The 20,299-nt window shown below is 41.9% G+C and overlaps 1 protein-coding gene across 9 annotated transcripts in view; it reads left to right on the top strand.

The window, feature by feature from the left end:
• The window catches only part of ubr4 (ubiquitin protein ligase E3 component n-recognin 4), a 54,873-nt gene that overhangs the window by 32,941 nt on the left and 1,633 nt on the right, over positions 1-20,299 (top strand). For 6 of the 9 annotated variants that reach the window (XM_044351562.1, XM_044351558.1, XM_044351555.1 and 3 more), the window contains 53 exons: positions 390-564; positions 769-900; positions 1,142-1,263; positions 1,651-1,762; positions 2,030-2,160; positions 2,586-2,763; positions 3,122-3,226; positions 3,692-3,829; positions 4,187-4,355; positions 4,548-4,752; positions 4,827-4,967; positions 5,104-5,313; positions 5,405-5,554; positions 5,660-5,887; positions 6,152-6,230; positions 6,350-6,592; positions 6,761-6,929; positions 7,213-7,357; positions 7,648-7,733; positions 7,830-7,917; positions 8,048-8,241; positions 8,540-8,779; positions 8,876-9,014; positions 9,214-9,339; positions 9,797-9,925; positions 10,012-10,361; positions 10,568-10,658; positions 10,829-10,913; positions 11,425-11,552; positions 11,853-11,982; positions 12,101-12,261; positions 12,473-12,582; positions 12,948-13,089; positions 13,279-13,360; positions 13,567-13,740; positions 14,355-14,476; positions 14,600-14,797; positions 14,880-14,960; positions 15,114-15,201; positions 15,376-15,503; positions 15,899-16,006; positions 16,144-16,260; positions 16,394-16,584; positions 16,828-17,001; positions 17,102-17,201; positions 17,325-17,543; positions 17,720-17,833; positions 18,017-18,159; positions 18,287-18,412; positions 18,509-18,703; positions 18,870-19,094; positions 19,277-19,367; positions 20,022-20,184. In XM_044351562.1, the coding sequence (XP_044207497.1) occupies positions 390-564; positions 769-900; positions 1,142-1,263; positions 1,651-1,762; positions 2,030-2,160; positions 2,586-2,763; positions 3,122-3,226; positions 3,692-3,829; positions 4,187-4,355; positions 4,548-4,752; positions 4,827-4,967; positions 5,104-5,313; positions 5,405-5,554; positions 5,660-5,887; positions 6,152-6,230; positions 6,350-6,592; positions 6,761-6,929; positions 7,213-7,357; positions 7,648-7,733; positions 7,830-7,917; positions 8,048-8,241; positions 8,540-8,779; positions 8,876-9,014; positions 9,214-9,339; positions 9,797-9,925; positions 10,012-10,361; positions 10,568-10,658; positions 10,829-10,913; positions 11,425-11,552; positions 11,853-11,982; positions 12,101-12,261; positions 12,473-12,582; positions 12,948-13,089; positions 13,279-13,360; positions 13,567-13,740; positions 14,355-14,476; positions 14,600-14,797; positions 14,880-14,960; positions 15,114-15,201; positions 15,376-15,503; positions 15,899-16,006; positions 16,144-16,260; positions 16,394-16,584; positions 16,828-17,001; positions 17,102-17,201; positions 17,325-17,543; positions 17,720-17,833; positions 18,017-18,159; positions 18,287-18,412; positions 18,509-18,703; positions 18,870-19,094; positions 19,277-19,367; positions 20,022-20,184 (7,870 nt within the window). The remainder of the gene's footprint in view (positions 1-389; positions 565-768; positions 901-1,141; positions 1,264-1,650; positions 1,763-2,029; positions 2,161-2,585; positions 2,764-3,121; positions 3,227-3,691; positions 3,830-4,186; positions 4,356-4,547; positions 4,753-4,826; positions 4,968-5,103; positions 5,314-5,404; positions 5,555-5,659; positions 5,888-6,151; positions 6,231-6,349; positions 6,593-6,760; positions 6,930-7,212; positions 7,358-7,647; positions 7,734-7,829; positions 7,918-8,047; positions 8,242-8,539; positions 8,780-8,875; positions 9,015-9,213; positions 9,340-9,796; positions 9,926-10,011; positions 10,362-10,567; positions 10,659-10,828; positions 10,914-11,424; positions 11,553-11,852; positions 11,983-12,100; positions 12,262-12,472; positions 12,583-12,947; positions 13,090-13,278; positions 13,361-13,566; positions 13,741-14,354; positions 14,477-14,599; positions 14,798-14,879; positions 14,961-15,113; positions 15,202-15,375; positions 15,504-15,898; positions 16,007-16,143; positions 16,261-16,393; positions 16,585-16,827; positions 17,002-17,101; positions 17,202-17,324; positions 17,544-17,719; positions 17,834-18,016; positions 18,160-18,286; positions 18,413-18,508; positions 18,704-18,869; positions 19,095-19,276; positions 19,368-20,021; positions 20,185-20,299) is intronic. The other 3 variants (XM_044351561.1, XM_044351556.1, XM_044351563.1) reach the window with 1 other exon arrangement.

The raw sequence follows: 20,299 nt of genomic DNA, 5'->3' as shown, positions 1-20,299 counted from the left end.
GGGTTTGTAATGTTAAATAAAGATGAGTTAAAGATTAAATGTGGTATATATTACTTAAAGGGAGGAAGGGACCCGAGAAACGGGAGAACCACATCATAAATATATGTCGTGTACATCGATTAACCTTGAATTCTTTACATGAAGGAGCCTCAGTGGAAATAACGAACCCAACATGATTGGTGGGCAATGTAATGGGAATAGTGTTTAGCCAGCTGTGCAGAAAAACTGCTTGTTCATCATTTGTCAACAGTTAATCCATTTATTCAGAAACCAAAGCCTCAGACGAGCATGCTGACATTAGATTCTCAGTTCTTAGTACTTCTAGGTATTAAATGTTGTGTGTCACTTAGGAAGAACTAATGCAACACTTACCTGTCACCCCTCATCAGGACCAGTCCTTGCTGAGTAATGCAGTGCAGTGTCTGAACAGCTGCAGCCGTGAGGGGAGGGAACTCGACCCTGATGTCTTCCAGAGGCTCGTGATCACGGCCCGCTCCATTGCAATTATGAGACCCAACAACTTGGTGCATTTCACAGAAACAAAGCTACTGCACCATGACTCTGGTAAGAGGCTATTCTGCTGGTGATGAATGTTGCATGAAATCATCGTTACACAGTATGTAATCATGATTTCATTAATTGCAGACAATGTCAAAAGAAATTCTTCTGAGCCACTACTGGTTGAAATGAATGTGTTTGTGGTTTGGAGGCTAAATAACCTGAAGGTGCCAGAGAAAACTTATTGATGTTCTTCTTTTCTTAATCCAGAAATGACAGAAGATGGGCAAAAACATGTGGATGGTGAAAGCTGTAATTTCATCACACAGCTGATGAATAACTTCTGGAAGCTTCATGCCCTGAAACCAAAGAACGCATTTCTTGCTCCTGCTTGCCTGCCTGGTACGTGCAAACAGTCAGACCCTAACATTATGCAGCTTTCATACTGATTTAGTTTGAAATGTGTCGATAAGTAATGTGATTGTGAACATGACTAGTTTTTGACTCATATTTAAACGTTAAGTAGCACATTTACACATAATGTATGCTGCCTATAAGAAGTATTTTGATTTTGACACTGTATACTTAATTGCAAGTAAGAATCACAGTGTGTGAATGTTTTTTTTCTTTTCCCTCATCTAAGGCTTAACTCATGTGGAAGCAACAGTAAATGCCTTGGTGGACATCATCCATGCATACTGCACATGTGAACTTGATTACATCAATGTAGCCTCCAAAATCTACATGCAAATGTTACTCTGTCCAGTAAGTACAGCACCTCTGTTACTCACTAAAATCAAAATTCACTAGAAGTTGTAGGTACCTTGGGAATCAGTTATGAAGTATAAAATCACTATCACTGATTAACTTAGGGGAAAACATCTTTACCATTGCTTTTGACTAAATGTTTGTAATCTGAATACTGCACCTTTTTTAATACAAAATTTTGTTTATGCAGAAAGGTTTGTTTATAATCAGGATTTAATGATGAATGCAAATAACGTTGGTCAGCTCAAGAAAACGTATAGAAAAATGATACATAGAAATTACTTCACACAAATATAATCTCCCAATTAGGACTGGAACTGTTACATGGATTACCGTAATTATTGTCTCAGGTAACCGATGAATCTGCATTTGAACCATTTTCAGGACACTGCTGTGAGCTTTGCTTGTAAGCAGGCGCTGATCAGAGTGCTTCGACCAAGAAACAAACGGCGACATGTGACCCTTCCGTCTCCCCCACGCTCCAACACACCCATGGGTAAGTTTGCACAGGCTTTACACAAAGATCCCAGGACCTTCATCCGTAGACAGTTTGATGGAGCTTGGGTATTAAAAACTAAGCATGGTATCAAACGGCATTATGACCATTACAAGTTGAAAAGGTTTTCTGCATTCATACCACTATTATTTAAGTGTAGTAAAACAAACTGAATGTCTCAACAAAGAACATGAACTTGTGTTCAGGCTCTTATAGAAGAAAGTGGATTCAGTTCTTTAAGACTTCTTGGTTCATTTCCCTTATCAGGAGACAAGGATGATGATGACGACGACGATGCAGATGACAAAATGCAGTCATCAGTGCTGACTGGAGGAGAGGAAGGAAGACAGGAGAGTCAGGAGCAGAGTGAAGTGGACCATGGCGACTTTGAGATGGTGGTGAGCAAAGAGGGTTGTATTTGACTGAAATAGGAAATAATTTGAAGAATGAATGGACGAACTGTTTCTGAATGATCTCGCTTTTAATTATTAATGATGCACAAACTAATAAACATGGTTTAGTTTATTTAGCTGGATTTCACTGTTCACAGCAACAACAGTAATTATGTCACATATCAACCCTGTGCATCACTCTTGTGTTCAACTGTCAAAGATACCTTTTGAAGTATCATCCAGTTCACACATCATACAGAACATTAATAAACTCAACCTACAAAAATAAGCCACCTATAGTGTATCTTTTTCTTTCCTCCTTGGTATATGAGTTTATCTTCAAATATAAATGTTATTTACAAACTTTTCTGTTAAAATACATGTTGCATGTTAAAGAGAAAAAATAACACCCTTGTTTTCTGTCTCATCAGTCAGAATCAATGGTCCTGGAGACAGCAGAGAATGTCAATAATGGAAATCCATCTCCCCTGGAGGCTCTGCTTGCTGGAGCCGAGGGTTTCCCCCCCATGCTGGACATCCCTCCTGATGCAGATGATGAAACTATGGTAGAGCTGGCCATCGCTCTCAGCCTCCAGCAGGATCAACAAGGTCAGCTGTAAAAAAAACCCAAGAGTGATGCAGTAATATTGTGCTAACCCAGCCTGTCTGGATGTCTCACCACACATTTAGATAATCTCCCCAGCTGTGATGAAACAGTTCTTAACAAGGGAGGTGCTGAACAGTTGATAGCAAATCTAGGAGATGATAACCAACACAAGTAACACATTTTAGTTACAACCTAGTTATTGAAACCTCTCTGTTACTGAATAAAAACACAAATTAACCTGAATTCTCATTAACTTTAATTACATGAATTTTCTAGTCTGCATATAATGTTTCTCCCTTATATATCAACAATTTTTTGGCAAGTGCTTAAATCTATTGTGCATATTTTTGACATTTTTAGGCAGTAGCAGCAGTGCTCTTGGCCTTCAGAGCCTTGGCCTGTCTGGCCAGGCGCCAAGCTCCTCTTCACTGGATGCTGGCACTCTTTCAGACACCACCGCATCAGGTAATAAGACCATCTCCCTAATAGTATGTGATCAGCAGAAAGTTAGTTTTTTTGTGTCTGCAAGGTCACAGTGGCTAGAAAATCCTGAAGATACACATTTCTCTTAGTTCTCTTATATTGAAATTGCCAAAAATCTTATTATGAATAATGTCCCACTTTAAAGCTCATAATGTAATCTGTGTCACAGCTTGTGGTCTTAGTTCATAATATTGAAATTAAAACAGTTTCTCCTCTTCGGTCTGTCAAAATTTCTCAGTTAGTGGTAAGATAGTTAGTCAATGTTGATTTAAACCTTAAAAACACAATAGGTTCAACATATAAATGAGCAAACATTAACGCAGGTTGAAGTGTTTCTAATTCTGCATGCTTTATTGCATTGTTATTGCAAAAGTATAAATAAAAATCACATATCCTGGCCAGATGACTGCGTTGTATTTACTGTTACAGCTATTGCTATTATTTCAGCCCCGGCATCAGATGATGAGGGCAGCACAGCTGCTACTGATGGCTCCACGCTGCGGACCTCTCCAGCTGAGCATGGAGGCAGTGTGGGCTCAGAGAGTGGAGGTTCTGCAATCGACTCTGTAGCAGGGGAGCACAGTGGTGGGTGATTTCAGAAAAACAGCAGTGACCCTGAACACAACCAAATGCGAGATACTTTTTTTTATGCTATTCTAATGTTCAAAATGTTAAACAGTACCAGTCAAAGGGTCTAAACTTTTGACTGGTACTGTACATGCATGTCTGAAAAGAGATCATATAGAATCTGTAAAATATACAGATATCAGTTTGTATAAGAATACAGACTGATTTTTAGACCATTTAAGCGGCACTAAACTGTACACTCTTTTGTCCCCCCTGTGTTGATAATTTTGAGGTATCAGTCATACACAAGCATATTATATATGACCATGTTTCCACTTTGCTTAGTTGCATTTGTGCATGCATGTGTGTTTACAGTGTCAGGGCGCAGCAGTGCATATGGGGACACAACAGTGGAGGGTCACCCTGCAGGTCCAGGCAGCGTGAGCTCCAGCACTGGAGCCATCAGCACCACCACAGCCCAGCAGGAAGGTGAAGGCTCAGAGGGCGAAGGAGAGACTGAAGGAGACATCCACACAAGCAACAGGTCAGACATTTCAAATGAGGAAGCAAGTTTAGATTAAGTGGGAAGGTTCAAGTTGCTGCCCCTTTTGTGTTAAGATACTAGATCTCGAATAAATTAGCTTTTGGATAGCAGTAGATTGTTGTCATAAAAAATGCCAGGTAAAAATGTTAGTTAAATACAAATGCACTTTTTGTATATTGTGTCTCTCATCAGGCTGCACATGGTTCGCCTTATGCTACTGGAGCGCTTGCTTCAGCACCTTTCTCAGCTCCACAATGTAGGAGGAGTCCAAGCCATCCCTTACATGCAGGTTATCCTCATGTTGACCTCTGACCTGGATGGCGAGGATGAGAAGGATAAGGGTGCCCTGGATGACCTGCTTGCACAGCTCATTGCCGAGCTTGGCATGCACAAGAAGGTAACCCCAGTCTCTTTGTGATGAATCAGGTGTGATGTGTTTTTCTTTTACTTAACCACCTTGTTGTTCTGCAGGACGTGTCCAAAAAGAATGAGCGCTGCTCCATCAACGAAGTTCACCTGGTCATCATGAGACTGCTCAGCGTCTTCATGTCTCGAACCAAGTCTGGCTCCAAATCCTCTTCTGAGGTACATCATCTTTCTTCAAACTTCATAGTATGTTCAAAGCCACAAAACTCACATAACATTTTCTACGTGACTACGCTTTTTACTCCTACTTTTGTGGGTATTCAAAATTAATTTGCTTGTCCAGTGTATCACATGTTGGGTGCCCCCTCTTTCTCTCTTCCAGTCATCCTCGCTGATTTCCAACGCCACAGCGACAGCCTTGCTCAGCCTGGGCGCCATTGACTACTGTCTCCATGTGCTCAAATCGCTGCTGGAGTTCTGGAAGAGTCAACAGGGTGAAGAGGAGCCTGTGACCACCAGCCAGCTCCTCCGCCCACACACAGCCTCCTCTCCTCCAGACATGAGTCCTTTCTTTCTGCGGCAATATGTCAAGGTATCACATAACAGACACAACTTTAAAAGAAAAACAGATCTTTTGCATAAGGACTGTTGATGACAACTTGCTCTGTTGCTCCTGCTTTCAGGGACATGCTGCTGATGTGTTTGAAGCCTACTCCCAGCTGCTGACTGAAATGGTGCTCCGGCTGCCTTATCAGATCAAGAAGATTGCTGACACAAACCCACGTATCCCTCCCCCTGTCTTTGACCATTCCTGGTTCTACTATCTGTCTGAAGTAAGCATTTGAGTGTATTAGCCAGTTATGTGATATTCCTTTTCAACAACTGTTCATGAACGACTTAAATACAACCGGTCAATTCTCTCTCCCTTTGCTCCTCAGTATCTGATGATCCAACAGACCCCGTTCGTCAGGAGGCAAGTCAGAAAGCTGTTGCTGTTTATCTGTGGCTCCAAGGAAAAATATCGTCAGCTGCGGGATCTGCACACTCTTGACTCCCATGTGCGCAGCATCAAGAAGCTTTTAGAGGAGCAAGGCATCTTCCTCCGGGCTGGCGTGGTCACAGCCACGTCTGGCTCAGCTCTACAGTATGACACACTCATCAGTCTGGTGAGTGTCCTCTGAACAGACACTAAGATTTACTCATTCAGGACTTTTTTGGATGCTTTGTATAAAATGTTAACTTCATACATACACGTTCATTGTTTTTTGCCTTAATAGGCTAACATGTTCTGGTATTTAAATAGTCGGGTGGTCTTGATTTTGTTATATTTTTCTGTATTTGTGCTGTATTTCTTTGCTCTTTCAGCTGCTTTAAGAATTGAGATTTTTTCACTTCCTGTGCTTGAGTGTAACATGTTTCTCTTGCTGCAGATGGAACACCTGAAAGCTTGTGCTGAAATTGCCACTCAGCGGACGATCAACTGGCAGAAGTTCTGCATGAAGGACGACTGTAAGTTGATTTTGATCAGTTTTTGTAAATAGAAACAAATCAACTTTTAAGGCCAGTGTTGTAAACATTGTTTGTGTCTCTTCTCTCTCCTCTTATCTGTTGTTCTCTCCTCTTTCCAGCTGTGTTGTACTTCCTGCTCCAGGTCAGCTTCCTGGTAGATGAGGGTGTTTCTCCAGTACTTTTGCAACTGCTCTCCTGTGCCCTGTGTGGCAGCAAGGTGCTGGCCAGCTCCTCCTCCTCTTCTTCGTCATTCTCAGGAGGAGGCTCTGGTAGTGCTGGGCAGACGGGGGCTTCTCAGTCCTCTCAAAGCAAATCCTCCAGTAAAAAGAGCAAAAAAGAGGACAAGGAGAAAGACAAAGAGGGTGAGGCGACAACACAAGCTTTCTCATGCTTCATACTAGAGCTGCTTGTTTAGACAGCACATATGCTACACATACACATCACGTGAACCTGAACAGGATGTGCAGATATCAGAAATGGGTAGTAGATGCCAGTGTCCTGACTTTTGTATTTTTGTGGACTGACAACAGGTGATGGAGTTGGCAGCCAGGAGGATCAGTTGTGTATGGCTCTGGTCAGTCAGCTTAACAAGTTTGCAGACAAGGAGACACTCATTCAGTTCTTGCGCTGCTTCCTGCTGGAGTCCAACTCATCTGCTGTGCGCTGGCAAGCCCACTGCTTGGCATTACATATCTACAGGTATGATTTAAACACATACGATATACAGAGAGCTCACTTTAGTCCCACTCTCTCATACTGTCACTTTGTCTCTCTCTCTCTCTCTCTCACTCACACACACACACACACAGGCTGTTTTACACAAGAAAACCTCTTCTCATGTTTCGTCTTAAATTTAGAATAGTTTAACAATCATGAATAAAGCACCCATGAATAAACAATGGTATGAATTTGTGAAAAGAAGCATGATTAAATGGTGAAATCATAACTCGGGTTGGTGGCTTACGCATGAATCTCTCTGTAGGAACTCCAGCAAATCTCAGCAGGAGCTGCTGCTGGAACTGACTTGGGCCATCTGGCCTGAGCTCCCTGCATATGGCCGCAAAGCTGCCCAGTTTGTCGACCTGCTTGGATATTTCTCACTCAAGACCCCTCAGACAGAGAAAAAGGTTTGTTTGAATCCATCATAGGCTATTGTTCTTCTGATATTTATTAGTTTAATTTACATAATAAACTATTGCTTGTTTGGCTGCTCTTTGATGTTGTTAGGCTCTCTTACCTAAGACACAAGGAGAGTTTGACACAGTAATGGGACTTTTCAATGTATGAATTATTAAAAAATTTAAAAATGTCCATGTATTGCTCAAAGATTTTATCATGTTTTTAAATCTTTGATCATTCAGCAGAACATAGCACTTTCAGTAATAATGCTGTGAAGTCTTTCTCTTCTCTGTTGCAGCTGAAGGAATATTCCCAGAAGGCTGTGGAAATCCTGAGGGCACAGAACCATATTCTGACAAATCACCCCAACTCCAACATCTACAAGTAGGTCTAAACAAACATGCTATCTTGTGACAAGGAGAGCGCAATCTTAAGTAATGGACATTAGCTTCAGGATCTCATTTGTGTTCTCTCCTTCAGCACTCTGTCGGGTTTGGTGGAGTTTGATGGTTTTTATCTGGAGAGTGACCCCTGCTTGGTGTGCAACAATCCTGAAGTTCCCTTCTCAGTATGTGCAACACATCCTCACTTAATGGACACAACTTCTAGCTCAAAAACTACTATTTGGAATAAACACTATTATTTTTTTTTATTGTTGTCAATTAAAAATTCATTGTTTTCTTCTATTTGTCCTCCAGAATATCAAACTGTCATCTATCAAAGTGGACACCCGCTACACCACCACACAACAGGTTGTCAAACTCATTGGCAGCCACACCATCAGCAAAGTAACAGTGAAGATCGGTGACCTCAAACGCACCAAAATGGTCCGCACCATCAACCTCTACTACAACAACAGGACTGTACAAGCTATTGTGGAGCTGAAGAACAAGTATGTTTCACTCATCTGTTAATCTAACTCTTCACCCTCTCTTAATTTTTTCTGTCCACCTCCCTGTTTTCATTTCAGTGATTAGAAACCAATAGTATTTATTAATAATGCTGTTGGACTTTCTCACTCTACATCTCTGTCCCTAATTACATGTGCTCACTTAGTGGTTGATAAACTAGTGATGAACTTTTAAAATTCAAATTTTACGTAGTGGCCACTTGCCACAGTAGAAACAAAATGTCACTTTCCTTCACTTTACAGTATAACATTAAAGCTCTTCTGTTCTTTCTGTTTTTAGGCCGGCTCGCTGGCACAAAGCGAAGAAAGTTCAGCTGACTCCGGGACAAACAGAGGTGAAGATTGACCTTCCCTTACCCATCGTCGCATCCAACTTGATGATCGAGTTCTCTGATTTCTACGAGAACTACCAGGCGTCCACCGAGACCCTGCAGTGTCCACGCTGCAGTGCATCTGTGCCAGCCAACCCTGGTGTGTGTGGCAACTGTGGCGAGAATGTGTATCAGTGCCACAAATGCAGGTGAGCAGCAGGTTTGCTCTGCAGTTCTGGGAAAAGTAGGAGAAGTGATTGGAGTGATTGTATTTTAACTTGGTGTTTTTTTTTTTTTTAAATCAGGTCTATCAACTATGATGAAAAAGATCCCTTCCTGTGCAATGCCTGTGGTTTCTGCAAATACGCCAGATTTGACTTCATGCTGTATGCAAAACCATGCTGTGCTGTGGATCCCATTGAGAATGAGGAAGACAGGAAAAAAGTAAGCAGTCACTTGTTGGGAAAGACCTGAAAGTGAAAAAGTCAGGTCAAAAAATTCAATTTGTGTGCCAAAAAATAAGTTTTGTCCCCATTTTTGGTTATTAGATGAATGAAAAAGTTTCCCGAATCACTTACGTAGTCTTCATCCCTATCTTCAACTTAACCTCTTTTAATCTTTAATGTTTTGTTTTTCTTTGCAGGCTGTAACCAACATCAACACCCTATTGGACAAAGCCGACCGGGTCTATCACCAGCTGATGGGCCACCGGCCCCAGTTGGAGAGCCTTCTGTCTAAAGTCAATGAGGCGGCACCAGAGAAGCCACAGGTCAGTACATTTGTTTTTTGAGTCTAATACCAGATGTTGGACAAGAACTTTAAGCATGAGTCATGTTAACGAGGCTTCTTTGACCACTTCTGCTAATATGAACTGAAATGTAAAGCACTCTATGTACTGATACATCACTTAAACAGCTGGGATATTATGTTGATCATTCTTTCCAAAAGCAATTTCTTAGCCATTATGAATCACTGAAGGGCTAAAATAGCTGTTGACTAACAGTATCGTCATGGCAGTAATACATCATTTCCTTTTCATAAAGCTCTCTAGCAGAACCGCTAGAGTTATGACACCAGGTCATTATATTAGTATTTTTGTTTTCTATTAAATGTTGACTTAAGATAGTCGAATAGAAAGTTTAAAAAGTCTGGGGGGGGGGGGGGGGGGTTTGTCTACGATTTTATTCCATGATATTATTTTCACCTTTTTCCTGCGTTGCCTCCAGGATGACACCGGAGCAGGTGCAGGTCTCGGTGCGTCGTCTGCCAATGTGAACAGATACATTCAACAGCTGGCTCAAGAGTACAGCGGAGACTGCAAGACATCATTTGACGAACTCTCCAAGATTATACAGGTTAGAAAGGAAAATAAGTGTTGGCATTTTTTATTGTTTGTTTTCTTGTGCACATATAACTCTGCCCTTTTCTTTTTGTTTTACAGAAAGTTCTTGCATCTCGTAAAGAACTCCTGGAGTATGATCTGCAGCAGCGAGAGGCTGCCACCAAGTCATCCCGGAGCAGCAGCAGCCACCAGCCCACCTTCACCGCTAGTCAGTACCGTGCCCTCTCTGTGCTGGGCTGTGGCCACACCTCCTCCAATAAGTGCTATGGCTGTGCCTCAGCTGTCACAGGTCACTGTATCACACTGCTCCGCGCGCTGGCCACTAACCCAGCCCTCAGACAGATCCTGGTCCTCCAGGGGCTCATCCGTGAGCTCTTTGAGTATAACTTACGGCGAGGTACAGCAGCCATGAGGGAGGAGGTACGCCAGCTCGTCTGTCTCCTCACCAGGTATGTCCCTCCTCCATGTCTCCTCTTGTAGTTGAATAGAAGACTTTGGGACAGACAATCCCACTGAAAATATAGACACTGATGCTCTTTAAACAATATATTTTACTCTTCACTGTGTGCATATACGATATGTTACAGTGTTACAGTGGTGTTACAGTGGAATTATTGGTCTGTCTCTTGATTCCTTTCGTGTTTTCCTCGCTCAGAGATCACCCAGAGGCCACCCAGCAGATGAATGACCTCATCATCGCCAAAGTGTCAGCTGCCCTCAAAGGTCACTGGGCCAATCCTGACCTGGTATGTCCTCCTCCACGTGCTGTAGGAATTAAACAAAAGACATATTGTGATTCTGTTGTTGAACTAAAACTGGTTTATGTTGGAAAATCATTTTTTTATATAAACAGTACCTTTTCAACTGAGGAATTTTCAATTTTGATATGAATATGATGTCTTTGTTTTCCAAACAGGTTAGTAATCTGCAGTATGAAATGCTGCTGCTGACAGACTCCATTTCAAAGGAGGGAGGATGCTGGGAGTTACGGTTGCGATGTGGTAAGCCTGATTTCCTAACGTTTTATCGTTTATTTAAATTCTTTATTTTTTATCTCTCTTTTAAAACGTGGGAATGAAGAAATAGTTTCTGTCTGACACAGCTGATTGAAGGCTGACATGTGAGGAGATAAATACTTCAATCCTGTCCAATTCTCACCGAAGGGCAACAGTCTTTGTGTTTACAATATGAGTCTTGCAAAAAAATACTAATACTACAGAGAGGTAGTCTGTGACTGGTTGGTTTTGAGAAGATAAACACAGGTCCCATTTTAAAGCCCCATTTTAGAAATGCTGTTATCTCCTGTGATATCTGTCAATGCTAAAATGAACCAAACTGTCCAATGCTATTTGGTCAGTTCTGATCAGGGAGGCAAGAGATCAATTAAGTTTTAACTGGCAACTTCTCACTCTGTGTCTTGCTTCTTTATTGTTGCTTGCTGTTAGAGACATCATTGTGTTTGATTGCAAGTGAGGTCTGTGTCTAAAAGTGTTGTGTTTTTTGTTCATGTAGCCCTCAGTTTGTTCCTCATGTCGGTGAATATAAAGACACCTGTAGTGGTGGAAAACATCACTCTCATGTGCCTGAGAATCCTGCAAAAACTGATCAAACCTCCAGCTCCCACTAGCAAGAAGAACAAGGTAAATATTCTGTAATCCTGCTGCTCAGTTATGGTTTTCCTTTGCCTTTAGTGAGGCGTTGTAATGCCACAGGTGCAGGAGTACCAGAGACCGTTTTGCAAGATGTGTTCCAGAAGATGAAAAGCTGAATGTCCTTTTATTTAAATTAGAAAAATAATTAGGAATTTTATATTTCTTTAAAAAGGTGCTGGCTCAGGAAATGTAAGAGTTACATATGTAGTGACTGTCAGTTACCACTTGGTGATGTATGCATGTTTTTTTTTCAGTGTGTTTATGGCTAAAATGTCTATTTGTTTTAAGGATGCTGCTATTGAGTCTCTGACCACAGTCAGGCCCTACAGTAATGAAATCCACGCCCAGGCCCAGCTGTGGCTCAAGAAGGACCCTAAAGCATCTTATGAGGCCTGGAAAAAATGCCTCCCAGCAAGATGTAAGTACCGTGTCTGAACAAATAGACAGTACATCAGTGGAACAGCACAGTTTTCTAAATGTAATAATGAAAACTGATAATACGTTTTTCACAATTGAATTTATGTTGATGACCACAGGCCAGGAGACCATGTCGAAGCCTCAGGGGAAGGCTGAGTTGCGGAAGCAGTACCTGCTGGAGAAGTATGTGTGGAAGTGGAAGCAGTTCATGAGGTCCAGAAAAGGTGAAAGCCTTTTCCCTCGCCTGCTCAAGCTGAGTCACAACAACTGGCTGCGGCAGGTAAAAAAAAAAAGTGCTTTTTGAGCTCTGCTTGTTTTCCTTATTAGTCTCACAAGTGCACATATAAATATCCTTTTTTAGAAATTAGATTGAGCCAGTGACTGTTTTAACATTGAGAAATTTTAATGTTATGTTGTGGCTTGTTATTTCATTAACTGGTCAGTGCAGCTTCTTTAAATGAAATTGTTGACACAATTTATATTTGCTGCAGGTCCTTTTCACGCCTGCCACTCAGGCAGCCAGACAGGCAGCTTGCACTATTGTGGAGGCCCTGACCACAATCCCCAGCCGCAAGCAGCAAGTCCTGGACCTGCTCACCAGGTATGAGCCTCAAACAGAAAAGTAGCAAGACGAAAAAATGTCCCATTGTGCAGTTTTATGGGATGTACATAAACTGTTAGTAGATTACAGGAACATTTCCTCAGTACAAAAAGTTAGTGTGAAATGTTATTAAATATAATGTATGCTGTGCAAGTAAATACGCCTGGCATAAAAGAAAATTTTAAATTATTGTACTATTTTTAGGCAAATCACATGCTTCTGCTTAGCTTTATTGGGGTTTACCAAAAGTATGAAGCAGAAATATGGAAACTGTCTAAAAGACAAAAAAAGTAGGTTTGGGCACATAAATCCCATCTGAAAGTCAGACATACTGTTAATTGCTCTGTTTACTGTGTGTCTGTTAGTTATCTGGATGAGCTGAGTGTGGCTGGAGAGTGTGCGGTGGAGTACCTGGGTCTGTACCAGAAGCTCATCAAGCCAACTCACTGGAAGGTTTACCTGGCGGCCCGTGGAGTCCTGCCCTACATCGGCAACCTGATTACCAAGGTAAAGCCTTAAAGTTCAAAATAAATGCATTTTATAGTAATATAGTGTTTTTGTAGAATATCTCTATGTGCCGCTGTTTGTCAAGTTTTATTAAATGCAGTGAAATTCATTAGGTATCCTAACTGAGTAGATATCATACTTTATGTCAGTTTCACCTTATAAAACTAGAGCTTTCTATCTTCTGTTTAGGAAATAGCCAATCTGCTGGCTCTGGAGGAGGCTACACTGAGCACAGACCTGCAGCAAGGCTACGCCCTCAAGAGCTTGACTGGTATGCTACTTTTCATCCTATTGTTGATGTGACAATAAAATCTGACAGGAATCTGTAGGGTTTAGGCGAGACTTTCACCAACCTTATAGAGTCAATAATACAGATTTTTGTACCACAAGGAGATTTGAGGCTCCTACATTTTTGAAAGTTGCTTTGATGCCTGTTCTTGAGTATTTGAATAAATATTGTGTTTGGTGCCACTGCAGGTTTGCTGTCCTCGTTCGTGGAGGTCGAGTCCATTAAGCGGCATTTCAAAAGCAGGTTGGTCGGCACGGTGCTCAACGGCTACCTGTGCCTGAGGAAGTTGGTTGTGCAGCGCACCAAGCTCATCGATGAGACTCAGGACATGCTGCTTGAGATGCTGGAGGACATGACGACAGGTCTGCACTGACATGAAATCTAACCACGTTGCAAATTGTGGCTCCGCTGTTGCATTTTATTATTTTAGCAATTTTTGTTTTCATATTTAATAGTGTTAAAGAAAATCTTTGGTCTGGTCATATTTACAAAGAGATTTGCTTTGATGAATTATTATTACTCAAACTGAATGTTTGCAGAATCTGGCTCGGTCTCGTTCCAGCTGCACGCCAGTAGAGTAGTGGAGCATCTGTTCTTCAATAGCCTCATCTATAATATACTTTAGTTCAGAATTGTTTTGCCAAGATTTTCATTTAGATAACAGATCCTTGTGGCTCCACAAAGTCAGTAACAAATGAAAAGCATCATAAAAAATTATTTTTAAGTTAGCTGCCAATATAGGCATTCAAATACATTCACAAGTGAATGTACCACCAGCTAGAATGGTAGCAAATCGTCTCTGGCAGCCACAACAGAGCAGGAACGTGGTGCAGCCGGACTCTGTGTACATTAGTCTTTCTTTATTGTTTCCACTACTCAGTAGAATAAGTAAATTAGAAATCTACTTCTGTTTTCATGAAGTAATGTAGCAAAATCATTGTATTTGTTTAAAACAATCCTGTTTTGTTGTTCATAGGTACTGAGTCTGAAACCAAAGCCTTCATGGCCGTGTGCATTGAGACTGCAAAGCGGTACAATCTGGATGACTACAGGACACCCGTGTTCATTTTTGAGAGACTGTGCAGCATCATTTATCCTGTGAGTAACCTTTAATCTGCTGTATTTCAATTTTAAAAAAGTCATACAGAATACTGCTCTTAAATCCAGTGTAGCTGTGAATTTTCCTTCATATGAAGCTTCTGTGTCATCCTTTGCGTTCAGGAGGAAAACGAGGTGACAGAGTTCTTCGTGACCCTGGAAAAGGATCCCCAGCAGGAGGACTTCCTCCAGGGCCGCATGCCAGGAAACCCCTACAGTAGCAATGAGCCCGGGATCGGCCCTCTAATGAGGGACATCAAGAACAAGATCTGCCAAGACTGCGACCTGGTGGCGCTTCTTGAAGACGACAGCGGCATGGAGGTAAAATGATCAAACTCTTTGTTGTTTTCTAAAAGCTGACATGTTACAAGAAATATATTTGATGCTACTCTGTTCTCTTCAGCTTCTGGTGAACAACAAAATCATAAGCTTGGATCTGTCAGTAGCAGAAGTCTACAAGAAGGTCTGGTGCCCTACAAATGAGGTGAGAGTCCTAATGAGTTTGTCAGTGACAGAACGACCCTTTTACAACATTTGGACTTGTGTAAATTTTCATTCAGTTCTTATAACAGTCTTTAAAGCAGTGTAATGATGCATTTATTGTTAGTCATGGAGCCTGTTGTCTTTCTCTTTCAAGGGTGAGCCGATGAGAATCATTTATCGAATGAGAGGTCTGCTGGGAGACGCAACTGAGGAGTTCATAGAGTCACTGGACTCAACCACAGGTTAGATTTACTGTTAATTCACAGTTTGTTCGTAATTATGAGTCAAAGCTTCTTAACGTCTCATAATCTACATGTTCTTTGCCATCACGTGTGCCTATATGGAAAAGATGAACGTGTAATATCTCATTATGATACAGAGGGAAAAAAATTTAAAACGTTTTCACCTTTTTACAGATGAGGAGGAGGACGATGAAGAGGTCTACAAGATGGCAGGAGTCATGGCACAGTGTGGAGGACTGGAGTGTATGCTGAACCGGCTGTCTGGAATTAAAGATTTTAAACAAGGACGACACCTGCTCACTGTAAGCCAGCTCAACAATAAATCACTTATCTAGACTGAAATCTAAGATTTCCTGGTTTCCTTGGTTACTGTTCAGGCAGCAGTTTATAATTATGTACATGAGAAATAAAATGGTTTTGTAACATATTCCAACAAAAATATTGGGAATGAAGGCAGATCAAAGTCTGTATTTTTATCACATTTTCAAGCTTTGACCCCATCAGCGTGGCTCTTTTGTAACATGTTAGCTATTTCAGTAGTTAACATAGAGAGTAAATCATAGGCCGTGTAGAATACAGCAATGAACTTGATACTTTGGGAAATCTGGCATTTACAGCAGCAGGAAAAAAGTGATCACTTTGCAGTTCATCAGTAACAGCAGAGCTACAGGTTGATCAGTGTGTTTTTCACTCACAGGTTTTGCTCAAGTTGTTCAGTTATTGTGTGAAAGTGAAGATCAACAGGCAGCAGCTGGTCAAACCAGAGATGAACACACTTAACGTCATGCTGGGAACTCTGAACCTGGTGAGTGTGACATTAGTGTGGAGGATGGTCATTCTGGTGCAGAAAAATGCAGTCAATCAAATTTTAATGCATTTTTATGCAGGATTTTTATTTTCCAAGTCTTTTAAAACTACATATTTATGTCTGTTTTCTGTCAGGCTTTAGTGGCAGAACAGGAAAGCAAAGACAGTGGTGGAGCCTCCATAGCGGAACAAGTTCTGAGCATCATGGAGATCATTCTGGATGAAGCCAATGCAGAGATTTCAGAGGATAAGGTAAGCATCGAAAACACATTCACTCCTCCAAGTAAAGAAGAAAATTCTGACACCATAATATTACCAAAACCTGAAAAATCCTATTCTTGCAATTGTTTGATTTAAACTTGTTGGACTTGCTTGTTTTTTGCAGGGTAACCTGCTGCTCACTGGAGACAAAGATCAACTGGTCATGTTGTTAGACCAGATCAACACCCTGTTCGTGCGCTCCAACCCCAGCGTGCTGCAGGGTCTGCTGCGCATCATCCCATACCTGTCATTCGGTGAACTGGAGAAGATGAGGATCTTGGTGGAGCGCTTCAAACCATGTTGCAGCTTTGACAAGTGGGCATCACTCAGCTTTCACTTACAAATGAGAGAAAATATGTGGAGTTTCAAAATGGATAACGTCTAGGCTTTCAATGGATAGAAACACATTTTCTGCCAGTACGAAAAGTTATTATGGAGCAAATCAGGCTGATCATTCAGACAGAGTTGTGCCACTCCGAGTGCCATGTGTGTACGGAGAGTGTTTTAGTATTGAAATTCATGACTGAGTAAAACTGACCCCTGTCTTTGTTTTCTAAGGTATGACGAGGAGCATAGTGCAGATGACAAAGTGTTTTTGGATTGCTTCTGTAAAATTGCTGCTGGAATCAAAAATAACAGCAACGGCCATCAGCTGAAAGATCTTATTCTCCAGAAAGGAATCACACAGAGTGCATTGGACTACATGAAGAAACATATCCCAAACGCCAAAAAGTACGTTTCCTAGTTTCAAGTGTTCAAAGATAGTCCATCAAAACCTGTGATATAATCAAATATAAGTGCTTGATTGGTTAAACTGTTTTCTTCTTCTTAGTCTGGACGCGGATGTCTGGAAGAAGTTCCTCTCTCGACCAGCTCTACCCTTCATTCTCAGATTGCTCCGTGGTTTGGCTACCCAGCATCCCCCCACACAGGTACCAAATACCATAGAAGAGTCGTTAAGAGATGGACCTTTTAAAATGTTTGACCCTTCTTGCAAACTCGGCATCAAAAACCTTGGACTATCTTAACCGGATGTCTTCTTATCCTCTGTGCAGGTGCTGATAGGCACTGATTCAATAACCAACTTGCACAAGCTGGAGCAGGTATCCAGTGACGAAGGCATCGGCACGTTGGCCGAAAACCTCCTGGAGGCTCTGAGGGAGCACAGCGACGTCAACTTGAAGATAGAAGCAGCCCGCAGGGAAACCAGAGCAGAGAAGAAGCGCATGGCTATGGCCATGAGACAGAAAGCTCTGGGAACACTGGGCATGACGGTACTCTTTTCCTCTTTTATATAACGTTTCTCTTTTTTTTTTTCTCCAATAAGTTCTTTTTATTTTTCTTCATTTTGTTTAAATGCTTCTCATTTGTATCTCTGCCACTTTGTTTCACTGTTTTTAACACAGCACAATGATATACTGATGTTTTTTGGGTTTTTTTTGCCTTACAGACTAATGAGAAGGGCCAGGTGGTGACAAAGACCTCACTGTTGAAGCAAATGGAGGAGCTGATAGAGGAACCAGGCTTGACCTGCTGTATCTGTAGAGAAGGTTACAAGTTCCAGGTACAACAACACCAGAGATGGTGACAAAAGTCACACTGTTTAGTTTTGAGTATCAGCTGCCACTGATATAACTAGTAATATAACAGCTAATATTATGAAACATGCTGACTTGGAAATCTTCTTGTGTACAGAACCAGCTTGTGTTCTGAATTAACATTTCGGTTCTTGTCTCTCTTTTTCTAGCCAACCAAAGTCCTGGGGATTTACACTTTCACAAAACGTGTGGCCTTGGAGGACTTTGAAAACAAACCCCGCAAACAGCAGGGCTACAGCACTGTGTCGCACTTTAACATAGTCCACTATGACTGCCATCTGGCAGCTGTCAGGTAACAACATCTGCATAAACATCTGCATGTACCTGCTGATGTTTAGAATACCTCAGAAATTGTCTGCTGTGATCTCACTTTTCATTCAATATAATCACCTTTTTATTTTTCCTTTTCCCCGGGGCAGACTGGCCCGTGGCCGAGAGGAGTGGGAGAGTGCCGCTCTTCAGAACGCCAACACCAAGTGCAATGGACTGCTTCCTGTGTGGGGGCCACATGTGCCAGAATCAGCGTTTGCTACATGTTTAGCAAGGTTAAAACACGCATCAGCACACATACAGACATCAAAATATTCTTTGATTGGTCACACAGTGAATCATTCCCAACTGGATTTCTCTCTGGCACACAGGCACAACACATATCTGCAGGAGTGCACAGGCCAGCGGGAGCCCACGTACCAACTCAACATCCACGACACCAAACTGCTGTTCCTCCGCTTTGCTACCGAACAGTCGTTCAGCGTGGACACAGGAGGAGGAGGCCGAGAGAGCAACATCCACCTCATCCCCTACATCATCCACACTGTGCTCTATGTGCTCAACACGTATGAACCTTTTTACCTGACTATAAAAAATGCATTCAGTCAGTCCGGGTGCCCAGTTTCTAGATGTATGACAGTGATGAAGTGTAAAGATGACACATGAACCACCAGTCCCTCTATTTGATCAAAACTCAGCTGGTATGTTTACTGTCTCACTTTGAAAACTCAGTACAAGAGCTACGTCACGGGAGGAGAAGAACCTGCAGAGTTTCCAGGAGCAGCCATGTGAGAAATGGGTGGAGAACTCGTACGAGGTTGAAGGGCCGCACTATTTCACCATCTTGGCCATGCACATCATGCCACCTGAACGCTGGAGGACTTCACGGATGTACTTCCTACGAAGACTCCTGGTCACCGCACACGCCCGCAAGGTCTCAGCAGTCGGCACCAACAAGTATGAAACTGCAGGATTAAATTGCTTTTTCATGTTTTGTGTCTCTTCAGGAAGATGTTTGTAGTTTGGAAGGAGCATTTCTTACATATCAATGTTTGCTTAAAGCAGATTTGTTTGATTGTACTGAATGACTATATTTAGTAAAACAAGCCTTCATCTTCCTTTTTTCCTTTTATTATCAGACTCACAGATAAAGCACCAAAGGAATATGCAGTCTATCGCTCGCCTCTTCTCTTCTGGGGTCTGGTGGATCTGGTCTACGACATGTTTAGGGTAAATGTGTTATGATTTCAAATCTACTGTTCATGTTGATGCCACAAACTTGACCTCAATGATATTCTCCTGTATTATGTATTAGGTCAGGATGCTTTGATCGACTGTGCACTGATTGGTCTAAGCTGACGTGACTCGATTAGTGTAACCTCGCACGTCATAATTTGTTTCAAGTCTGCTGTGCTTGAGCTTCAGAAATGTTTGGGAAAATGTAGCGTGTGTGTGGATACTGCTGCACTACTTGATCAGTAAAAGATCTTCGCTACTGAAGAGCTGTTTGATTCAGAAAACAGCGACGCTACCACCACACTGCTGAGAAATGTAGTTAAGCTAAAACGCTACAACAAGTAGCAACGCTACTGCCCAACACTGGTCACGGAGACATGTTTAATCCATCTTTTTAGTGCATGTAAAAATAAATCAAAGATAACTCATAAACTCAGGCTTGATGAACAGTGACACAGCAAAAGGAGACCGCTGAATGTTTGGGGCAAAAACAAAAACCTCCGAATGCAGTCGAGCAAACTTTTGACCGCAGCTGGACTATCGTGCTGTGTTGTTGAAGCACAGGTGATGTAACATTTGAGATATGTCAGCTGTTACTTGACTAACTTCTCTCACTGCCTTTTTCTTCTCTGCTCTTCGGCCGTGCAGAAAGTACCCACCAGCAACACAGAGGGGGGCTGGTCCTTCTCGCTGGCAGAATATGTCCGTCACAACGACATGCCCATCTACGAGGCGTCAGAGCGCGTGCTCAGGGCCTTCCAGGATGAATTCATGCCCGCCGAATCCTTGTCAGAGTTCTTTGATGTAGTAGGTCAGTATACATGCACACCTGATCACCTTTATAGATTATACTAACAGGACAAATCTACAACAACCCAGCTGTTAGAGTCGGGATGTCTTCTCTGTTGCATCTCTACTTTGTCATT

This window comes from Thunnus albacares, chromosome 5 (genome assembly GCF_914725855.1).
Source record: "Thunnus albacares chromosome 5, fThuAlb1.1, whole genome shotgun sequence".
Taxonomy (NCBI): Eukaryota; Metazoa; Chordata; class Actinopteri; order Scombriformes; family Scombridae; genus Thunnus; species Thunnus albacares.
This window is presented reverse-complemented; position numbering and strand designations above follow the sequence as displayed.